This window comes from Dreissena polymorpha, chromosome 9 (genome assembly GCF_020536995.1).
Source record: "Dreissena polymorpha isolate Duluth1 chromosome 9, UMN_Dpol_1.0, whole genome shotgun sequence".
Taxonomy (NCBI): domain Eukaryota; kingdom Metazoa; phylum Mollusca; class Bivalvia; order Myida; family Dreissenidae; genus Dreissena; species Dreissena polymorpha.
In genome coordinates this window covers 8812941-8824278 of record NC_068363.1, presented here as the reverse complement: position 1 = coordinate 8824278, position 11338 = coordinate 8812941, and the positions used below count along the sequence as shown (strand labels likewise).

The 11338-nt window shown below is 36.3% G+C and overlaps 2 protein-coding genes across 11 annotated transcripts in view; one reads left to right on the top strand and one right to left on the bottom strand.

Moving 5' to 3' along the window:
* LOC127846559 (PHD finger protein 20-like) overlaps window positions 1–11338 on the top strand; it is a 254732-nt gene that overhangs the window by 102871 nt on the left and 140523 nt on the right. The window lies entirely within an intron of this gene.
* On the bottom strand, window positions 2884–11304 carry LOC127846569 (probable aminopeptidase NPEPL1). Of its 3 annotated transcripts, none has more exons than XM_052377962.1 (13): window positions 11165–11304; window positions 10034–10184; window positions 9491–9673; window positions 8596–8850; window positions 8199–8280; window positions 7748–7890; window positions 7287–7364; window positions 6932–7032; window positions 6038–6092; window positions 5786–5867; window positions 4890–5053; window positions 4169–4279; window positions 2884–3569 (listed from the first exon to the last, which is right to left on the bottom strand). In XM_052377962.1, exons 2-13 carry the CDS (start codon window positions 10178–10180, stop codon window positions 3459–3461), a joined length of 1512 nt encoding a protein of 503 aa, XP_052233922.1. In that variant the 5' UTR covers window positions 10181–10184; window positions 11165–11304; the 3' UTR covers window positions 2884–3458. The 3 variants fall into 3 exon arrangements, with proteins under 3 accessions (XP_052233922.1, XP_052233921.1, XP_052233923.1); XM_052377961.1 differs by having other exon boundaries at window positions 11158–11246; XM_052377963.1 differs by lacking the exon at window positions 11165–11304 and adding an exon at window positions 10887–10904.

Here is an 11338-nt window from a genome sequence, read left to right as displayed (position 1 = left end):
GCCATATTAAGTTTTCAAGTGTTTAAAAAAAATGTTTGAAAACCACCAAGTCTCATGGCGCCATGTCTAAAAATGGACCGGAACAATATCACACAAATGTGACTTAGTTTTTTTTCCCACGTTACCCTGTGTCCATACTGAGCGAAAAATTATTGGGAAAACAGTTCTGATAGAGTTTCATGAAAAAGGCAATATTGTGGAATCTAGAGTGTCCACAGGGTTTTTCTTTAATTTGACCAAGTGACCTAGTTGTGTTTTTTTACGCCACATGACCCAGTTTTGAAATCGGAGATATCATAGTGAGAAATACTCTAACTAAGTTTCATATAAAAGGAAATATATGTGGTATCAAGAGTTTCCACACGCTTTTGATTTAATTAGAACAAGTGACCTAGTTTTTGAACCCATATGGCCCAGGTGCGATCTCTGCTAACGTGACTTTGGTACGATTGTTCTTACGAAGTTTCATATAAAAAATCCGTGGTTATCTAGTTTCTTGTCCCACGTGACCCATTTTTAAACAGAGCTGATATATTAATGAGAATATGCTTTGGCGAAGTTTTATGAAGATTGGTCAATAAATGTCACCTCTGGATATACCCGGTATATAATAGCTTTTTCTTCTATTTGACATTGTGACCTAGTTTTTGACCCCACATTAACCAGTTTCAAACTCGGTCAAGAAATTATTTAGACACATTTTCGGAATAAGTTCATGAATATTGGTCAAAATGTGGCCTCGGGATTGTTCACACGCTATTTTGTTCAATTTTACATAGTGACCTACTTTTTGACCCCAATGACCCAGTTTCATACTCTGCCGAGTTGTTATAGGTGCAAATGATCTGACAAAGTTTCATAAAGATTGCGCAATAAATGTGACAGCTAGAGTGTTTAGAATCTTCTTTTCTTTAAATTTATCAAAGTGACCTACTGTTTGGCTTCATGGGACCGCACTAGCCGTCCCATTAAGCAACTTCTGAGATATTAAAAGTACATCTGCGATTGCAAGGGTAATCATTAACAAATTGAACATTCCTTGAGGAGGTATTTTGTCCAATAATAATGGTTCTTATGAATACTTCGCATACCATCTGTATTTACTGAATCAAAGTCCAATTTGCCAAACATTATAGGGGTATTCCACTACGACCCGATTCCCTACGATTTGTCCCGATTTCTAATATTTTGAGGTCAGGACATTCGTAGCTTAATCGGCAAAGGTCCCAACTCATTCGTAGCTAGTCATGGGCCGGTCGTAAGTGATTCCTGCAACTCGTGAGCTCCCAAAAAATCGTGGCCAGATTTTAAACGTATTTAAAATTTTGTCAGGACCTCCAAGACAGAATTTAATCGCAGTTGACTCGTAACAGCGTCGTAGTGCGTTCTTGAGTGTCGTAGTGGAATCATAGGTAATTCGTGTCTCAATCGGGAAATCGGTGATCACGTGTTTTGTCTACGAATAAGCTACGACTTTTTCAAGACTCTCACGAGTTCACCCCGAGTGAGTTGCGAGCCCGCTATTTTTTTTAAGATTCTCGCGATTTAGATCAAGACTCTCACGAGTTCACGCCGAGTGAGTTGCGAGCCCGCTAAGATTCTCGCGATATCTAACAAAATCAATAGATATTGGCACCTAATTGATGGGTGCGTTCGGTTCTTTCGGTGTGGTCTTAACTTAGCCGTTACCGATCTGCATCGTTCGTAGTAAAGTCGCAGTAGATTCTTACACACCGTAGAGAAGTCGCGACCCTATTCGCAAGACTTCAACAGAACCCCACGGTTCGTCGTAACTCAATCCTACCAGTGTCGTAACTGAATCGTAGACTGTCAAAAGTCTTCCCGATTCAATAAATGTGATAATTAGTAGCGAATCGTGGGCTTGTTTTCGTTTTGGAATAGTGCCATGATACACAAGTTTCAAGCTGAAACTTTCTTACTTCCAGCGCACAAAGTGATGAACGAAAGATTAAAGTCTCTGTAAGACGATTTGGTTATAACATTAGTTATTGAGTTGCAAACTATATACACGTGTATTTAGTTTGCTTTTTCTTCAGTTCATATCCTATCTATTGAAAGGATAATAACAATAATACCGAATACATAGATATGTGCGCGTGTTAAACGAAATGATTTTCATTTCTTACAGCAGATTTCAAACATAACACAATCTGACTGCCGGTAAATAACATGATCAAAACAAATTAAATTGATTATATAATTTAAACTAGGTAACACACTGGAAACAAGATAAGTCTGAGACAAGATAAGTCAGCAAACATGATAACAATCGTTGCATTGACGCCATTCAGGAATTGGAACATTATTTTCTGCTTTTTTATTTTGCAAAACAGACAAAATAAAATATACTGCAGCTCGCTATATGTGAGGAAATAATACTTATTTTGTTCTAGATTGTGCTCATGGTTTTCTAACACATGACATAGGTAATAAGTTAATATCAAGGACCACAGCACATACAGTCTGTTGCTAAAGAGAAGCAGGGTGATTATAAGAGGAATTATATTGACATCTGTTTTATACAGTGTTCATAAGCAATAGCCTCATGACTTAAATTAATGATTTTAAGCGTGCTATCTTGTTCATGTTGAAATGTTTTAGGCTAAGACAGGGTCAGTGACAACCGCGCATCTTAAACAACTACTTATACCTGCCTTATTAAAATATATAGAACGAGCAACTTTCAAGGTTCTTTGATCACCCAATTACTGCAACACATTCACAATTTGCGTATTTTATAATGTTTTATATTACGACAAGTTTTAAAACCAAACTATTTATACTGATGTCCAACTAGTTAAGGGCACATATTTTATGTTTTCATATTTATTGTTGTCATCAAACAAACAATCAAATACACAATGTGAACAATTTGCTTTTATTTCTGTTTATGAAGCAAGACTAAGCATAGTGTACAATTAACATATTTATTATTTAGTACATAAGTTTATCAAGAGTATCACAGAAGTCATATCAAATGGATAGATTCATAGTTTTGGGGTGCCAGAATGTTTTTGAAAACAATTTACCTTATTTTTATTTATTTAATAAATATAATATAATAATCTGAAGTCCAATTGCTTGTACAAACATTTCTACATATTTTAATATAAAGAACATACCAAAAATGAAAATGATTTGATTATTTTTACTTTTGTTTGAATCATAACAAGAACATACATTTAGACAGCACTTCTTTAAATAGTAACAGTACAAGATATGATGACCTTCAACTAACGTTTTATCACAACAATAATTATAATCAACATAATATAAAATATTTGTGCAAATTAAGTTTCAATCAAGGTGCAAAATGTCCCAGAGAAATCATAAATAAGATGGTGGTTCAATGTCAAGACCATACACTGACATAAGTTAAGTTAAGGCAATTAACAATACATCCCAATACTCCTATCCCTCTAGGCCATATTGTTCTTCTAGTTCCATATACCAGTGGGTGGGGCGATGGCTTGCAGTAAAGCACTACTGGACTTCCCTCCAAACAGCGTGTTCAGTAAAGCTGGACCATAGCCTGTGGCCCGGTCACTCTGTAGTTAGAAAGCATATGAGCCATGCTCTGTGAAAAGGGGGTTGAATGCATGTGCGTAAAGTGTCGTCCCAGATTAGCCTGTGCAGTCTGCACAAGCTAATAGGAGACGACACTTTCCGCCTTAACAAGATTTTTGCTAAGAAGAGACTTTCTTGAAACTAAAAATATCAAAAAAGCGGAAAGTGTCGTCCCTGATAAGCCTGTGTGGACTGCACAGGCTAATCTGAGATGATGCACATGCATTAAACCACTTTTTCACAGAGCACACACAAAATCTAATATAGAGTTTTAATGTTTTTTTGTAAGCTTGAAATCATATGTAAATATATAGTGACTGTAAAATAAAAACAATGCCAAACAACCCCCCTCCACCCCCAAAGTATCCCTTTGACCAAAAAGTGTGATTTTGACCTTTATATTTATGGAAAATCGACATGTTTTATTTAATTATTGAAAAATAGAAATCTCAATTAACTCATATTAATCAAGAAAGTTTTTTTACTAGTAAGTTAAAGTTTGTATCATCATTATATTAAAATTAACAGTTCAGAAGTGTAACATGTTTAACTACTGTTTCCTGATCCCCACAATACATACAATATGCGATGGTGAGGCCATATCCACGTGAAGCCAGATGCCTGGGTAGTCAAAGCCCATGTGAGAGCCTATGAAGAGCCCTGCACACGAGACCTGGGCATTGCTGCGGTCCTGAAACAATCATAAACACGTATGATCTGAGCTGGGTCATGCTGGAATGTGTTTCAGGCCTTATGCAGCCATCATCACTCCAGACCAAATTAGTACGCTGTTTACTTACAAGACATGCAAGGTTTCGTGGTTTCATTAGCAGAAATTATGACTTCTTATCTGAGTATATGGCTGCAGAGGCATATCTGAATATAGACTGCATATTTTCTAAGGCCAATTTTTGCACCACGTTGCTCATTTATCACATAAAAACCCATCATACAAAGAATTGATATGAAAAATATTGCTAAATCATTACAATAGTAAACACTATTTTGCTAAAAGTTATCCTATTTTCATAGTCTAACCATCACTTGATAAACTTTTCTAAAACTCAAAATCAACCATGCGACTGTATTATACCTGTACACACCGTCCAATGATGGTGAACAAATGTGCCAAAAGATTTTAAAAGTTATGGCCCGGACAAACTTGTTCCACCCGCTCGCCCGCCGCCAATCGCCAATCTAATAACCAGTTTTTTCCTACGGAAAACCTGGTTACAAATACATGTAGACTCACACAAAAATGGTAAACACACTACAAATAGCGGCCATTTACTCAAACTTACTGCTACAGAGTTCTTCATGTCAGCTACTGAACTGTTGAACTCTGAGAAGTGGAGTTCGGGTGTGTATGGCACGGGATGCACGAGGTCACCTGACACAAGCCCGGCCTTTACACAGGCCTGCTCCCATTCCTCATTGTTGGTGAGAATGCTGGCATGGTACTTGCCTGAAATAACACACACCATAGACATGGCAGTCTGGCTATATGCATCCAGCATAAAACTGGGACAGCCCCTGAGTAACTGGCAGACTGTTCAGGTTTTATGCTGCTTGCTGGCTCATTAGTATTTAGGGTTGGAAATGAAGACATTAAAACTTGAATGTAGTTAGACAGGTCTTAAATTAAACTTGATTTTCTATGGGACTTCGAACTCGTCAATAAGCCTTTAGTGGTAAAGGTTTAATAAGCTTTTGGCAAAGAAGACAAAAAGTATTTTATACCCCTAATGTGCAATAAAAAAACATGCAAGTCAGCATTTATATTAGAATTACCACAACACTTATTTAAATTACATCCATGCAAGATGCAAGAACAAAGGGCTCATGTTACTTATTGAAGTTAGGCCTATTCATATGAACAATTTGGATTAGGGCATGATGAGTTAAGTGGAAGAATTTTGGAAGGGGTTTTTCCATTGGGACTTTCATAAAATTACAAAAATAAGCCATGTAATGTTTCTCCTGGGAACAAAACTTTGACCAGAGGAACAAGATATTTTTCATGTTAAAAACATTCCCTAAATATAAAAATACTAATTTAAGAAGATTCAGCTTTGAAGCTTGTCATGGCAAAAAAATAAGATGAATGCATATAATTGCAATACAAGTGACTGCTCACACACACAAATACACACGTGTTAATATGAAACCAATTTAAAATCTAAAAAGCATATCTCACCTGTAGCTATTCCCTGGGCACCAGTTAAAGTTGCCATGTCAACAATAATGTCTGCTTTCAGCTCCTTCTGTGCATATGAAACCTTACAACAGAATAACCCAAAACTGTTCACATACTTTTCTTTTAATAAAATCAAGTTCAATCTTATGTTTCTTTTATGTAAAACAATTTTAGGATAAATTTAATCATTGTTCATATACATTTTTGGTATATGTTAAATGTGATTTGATGGGTATTACATGGAACACTTACACCATCACCCAGCACTAGTCTGCCTTCTGCATCCGTGTTGTTGATTTCCACAGTCCTATGCAACACAAAAGTAGGAACAGTTTTCTTCCTGCTATTTATACACATACAGATTTCTGTCAGATGGCTTGAAAAAAGCGAGAGTCGAATAATCTGATGGCTCGAACTGTTTTCACAGTTTTAGTCACAATTTTAACACTTTCCACTTTAACTAGGTTTTATAAGTCCCGTGCATCCCCTTAACCCTTTACCACTTAGAAATGTATTTAACCCTTACCATTTAGATACATATTTAACCCTTTACCACTTAGATACATATTTAACCCTTTACCACTAAGATACGTATTTAACCCTTTACCACTTAGATACGTATTTAACCCTTTACCACTAAGATACGTATTTAAACCTTTACCACTTAGATACGTATTTAACGCTTAACCACTTAGATACATATTTAACCCTTTACCAATTAGTTACGTATTTAAACCTTTACCACTTAGATACGTATTTAAACCTGTACCACTTAGATACGTATTTAACCCTTTACCTCTTAGATACGTATTTAAACCTTTACCACTTAGTTACGTATTTAAACCTTTACCACTTAGATAGGTATTCAAACCTTTACCACTTAGATAGGTATTCAAACCTTTACCACTTAGATACGTATTTTTCCGCATTTGTAGTCCCTAAGAAAGTAAAATTAAATTAAAGACCTATCTTACTAGATTCAAGTTTTAAAGGCTTCATTTCCAACCCTTAGATACTGTTGAGCAGCAAACAGCATAAAACCTGAACAGACTGTGAATTACTCACAGGCTGTTCTGGTTTTATGCTGTTGGCACTTAGCCATTTTCACTTAGCTTCTGAGTGGGAACGGGTTAAGATGTAGCTTACTTTCCTGAGTGCAATGTTATAATGTCATCAGGGCGGTAGGCCTTCGGTCCCACAGCATTCTCAGCCAAGCAGAACAGTGCATGCAGATTTTCTTTGAAGCCCTTAAAATGACTCCATAGTGAATTAAACTGCTTAATCATTATATAGATACAAAATAAAATAAATAGGAATGATAATAAATATTACGCAAAATGTAAACTTACATAGGTAAAGTTTCAAAGAGATTATAAATTGCTGTTAAATCTCACTATGATATTCTGTCAGATATAGAAAAAAATCCAAACAAACATCACGCCATAATACCAGCTCAAATAATATTTGTTTAATGTTAACCTAATTAAAAAAGCTATCCTACCATTTTCACAGCTAGATAGAAGGCCCCAAGCATGCCTGCGGCTCCCCCGCAGTCTGTCTTCATGCCACACATGCCAGTCTAAAATGCACCCAAGTACACAGTGAGTCTACAGAAAATTACATTAAGGACGCAGCTAATCAGGTAACCTAACACACATGGATTTAGACAACTGTATTTTATTGGTGATATCTGCTTTCTTTTAAAGTCAATTGTATTAAGCTTACATAAAATCTAAATTATATTTTTTGTATTGCTTAAGGTCAGTTTTTACAGTTATAAAAGCACACACTAAGCAATTTATAATGTATGTTATATTATAACAAATTTAATAATAACAAGCAAACAGTTTTGGTATCATTTCTTACTTAAAAGACACATTTTCATAAATATCTAAAGGGATTGAGGAAACACATTCTAACTGAAGCACCATGTTCAACAGAACCACGAAAAAGCACACTTACCCTGTCTTTGATGCAGAGACCTCCAGTGTCGAACACGATCCCCTTCCCGACCCAGGCCACGGTCTTCGTGGCTCCAGGTGGATGGAAACTCAGATACGCCAAGGCAGGGCCGTGCTCAGCTGCCTTGCCAACATTGTAGATACCTGTAAGGTCCAGAAGACATTGCATTAAAAATGGTAATTTTACAGTTTTAATTGTGAACAATTTATTTTTCCTGTAAATCTACTTTATGCCTGTTGTTAATGTTTTTGTTCATATTAAATTTTGATATCACACTCAATGCCCAAAGCATGAGTACATAATTCATATTTAATCACTCATAACTCATAATATTTAACATTTAACATTGGTGGAAATGTCAGCTTGTGAGAGTAGCTAATCATTAATCATTTCTTTTTTATATGTCTTATCCACAATAATACTCAACATGCAATAGCAAACATTACAGCACCTCCAAGCCCCTCTTTCAGTAAATCTTCTCCTTGGATAATTTTGGGCTCGATACCCAATTCTTTTCCTATTGCACGAACTTCCTGCAAAAACATGTATCAATACTTATTGCATAGAAAATTAAATTTCTTTAAATGTCACTTCAGTAGTGATGCAACAGATAAATGATATTGATAAATAAAATGACAGTATAAATATCACTACTGACATTACTATTGTTATTATAACATAACAGTTAGAGGTTTCTTTGTTATTTGCCAAATAAGCAAAATGTCTACAACATTATCAAATTTGGTAAGAAAAAAACGTTCATTTTGCTTCAATATTTTCTTTTAATAACTCCACTTATAAGAAAAAAAGGAAGAATTCTGACAGAGGGAGCCTTGAAAGAGACCTACAACTAAGAAGGCATCAGTGTGCATATCAGCGCAGGGCATGTCTACAATTTTGGCAGTGAGCCGAATACTGAAAGCCAAGTCCTCAAGGCACTTGATATCCGCGTCCTCAAGGGGTCGAGGGTCATCACCAACTATCAAGAACTCCACGGTTACAGTGCGAGACTGCCAGGATGAGTTGCTCTTAGCACTGAACAGTGGCAGTGTACGTCCCACAGCTGCCGCCAGGGCAAAGGTGTCACGACGCTCACACACCACCTGTGATAGTCATAAAGAGTCAATGTTATTCAACTTAATGTACAATATAATAAAAATTAACACTGTTAAGCTTTTATTTTCTATTTAGTCATATGTATTCAATGTTTTATTATCTTAATGTACAATATCCTAGGTATTAACACTGTTGAGGCTATTAATCTTTTACACTAGAGGATAATTAGAACAAAATGTTATAACCAAAATTCATGAAGATTGGACTAAAAGTGTGACTATTAGAGGGTTGACTCGATAAAACTACAGCCCCCCTTTTCAGCCTTGTTTTGAACGGACCAGAACAATTTTCTAACTTGACGCGACATCTTTAAAATTTGACTTAGTGACCTAGTTTTTTACTTCACGTCACCCAGTTATGAATGCCGGCAAGATTTAATGAGGGCAAATGTTCTTACTAAGTTTTAGTAACTTGATTGAATAAATATGGATTCTAGATTTTTTGCTGTTATTCTTATGAACTCATTAGTATCATTTATCTTCTCCACAAAGAGCTTAAGCACACTCCAAATAACAAGTTCAGAAAATGTTTTTTTTAAGCTTACTCGACAATAATAAGACTGATAACTTATTAATGAGTAATACCAGTAATGCCATAAAAAAATACTTATTTATCGCAAATTCTTACCACAACATACTCATCTCCTCCAGCATAACACGCCTTGACAAGTTTGGCAAATGCATGGGACCGAGACGGGGTGTTGTGGCGACTGCATGACAGTGGAAGAGCGGCAACAGTGGCTTTGTTTAGCCAGAGGGAGCAGGTGTCTGTAGGTGAAGGACTAAGACTCGACACAGCAGCATTAAAAGTCTGGAATGAGAACACAAAGCATCTCTGACAAAGAACATATTCAACCCTACAGGCTTAAATCAAAAGATGTACGAGTTATTGACTTATTTGATTATTTAATAAGATTATTAGCAATTTAAACATGAAGCAAATAACACGATACCAGGGCAAAACAATGCAATAGTTTTTATTTTTTTAGTAGTTGGGTCTTTTTTTTTATAAGTTGAGGATTGGGCTTCTTATATGTAGGCGTACAATTAGTTGTTTTTTTGCTAAAAAGGGGACAGAAATTCAAAACAAATAAAAAATCCTTCAGTAAGATTGAATATATTTATAAAGGGGCTATGCACTAAACTAAAAAAAATATAAAGCCCTGTTTACATCTTCGTCCACTCTTGGCTGAAGCTTTGAGCTCACATCCGCATACTGGATAAGCTTCAGGTGCGGCAACTGACCAACAATAAGCACAGGGTGAGTCTTTGGATCAGAGGTCGACAGCGACCCAGTAAACTGCAATACTGCCGCCATGGGTCTATTCCAAGCAGAAATTAAAGAAACTTTTAGTAAACAAACATTTTGGGGTTTAAACTTTCATCCATTGTTTCTCACGAATAAAACAAACTTTGAGCACAGTCATTCATAGTTGAAGACTTTTTAAAATATGTTTACATGAACCCAGTTGCAACAACCAGCTCTATTGATATAAGGTCATGGTTGAGTTATTGTGGTTATGGATTAAACAAACTTTGTGTAATTCGTCCCTGTTTGCTATAGATAATTGGTGTCAAATGTGCAACTAAACTGATGAAATGACTACACATTAAGGGGGGAAGTATAGAGTGCTCTGAAACACCAAACATATAAGTTCAGTTGATAAAACTACGAGCTAATGTGTCAGCGGTCGCTGGTTCAAGTCCACCAACGGAATGTCAAACACTTGTAATGAAATGAGGTCTCTTCCAACAACCTTGCTGTTGGACTAGCTCTTTTACGGCGCGGTTAAAGTGTCTGACTACCACTCAGGAGGTCATGGGTTCGATCCCTGGCTTGAGCTCAGTATTTTCACATTACTGGCGACGAGGCAAAAAAATGAACTGTGAATGCGGGAATGGGTCTGAGCTCTTTAATGGTTTTTGGGAGGGCCATGCGGATGCAAGACATTCTGTAGTGGGCATGTCTGGGTCTTGAAAGATTAAAAGGGGGAGAAGTGTAGTGAAATAAGGTCACTTCTAACAGTAACAGCCTTGCTGTTGGGCTAGCTCTTTAGCGACGCGGTTTAAGTGTCTGACTACCACTCAGGAAGTCGTGGGTTCGATCCCCGGCTTGAGCGCAGAATTTTCACATTACACTTTCGGTTTCATCTTGGCCGAAGTCTTATGTCTTTTGGTTTTAGTTTTAGAACGACCCTTCCGATGTAGAAATGTTTTGCTTAACCACTCTTAAATGTATAATGGTACAACGGTTTAAAGAATAACTACTATAATTCATTGACATTTTAAACTTAAAACTTACAAATGCACGTCTGCAGAAATGTTCAGGATGAACAAGCGAAAAATAAAATACTTCTCCACCAGTGGGTAGGTGCTGGTATGGTCAAATAGTTAACGAACCGCATGGTTCGTTCGAACTAATTTTATCTTATTGTATATGCTTCATCCAGAAATATACGTGTACTTTACATTTTTT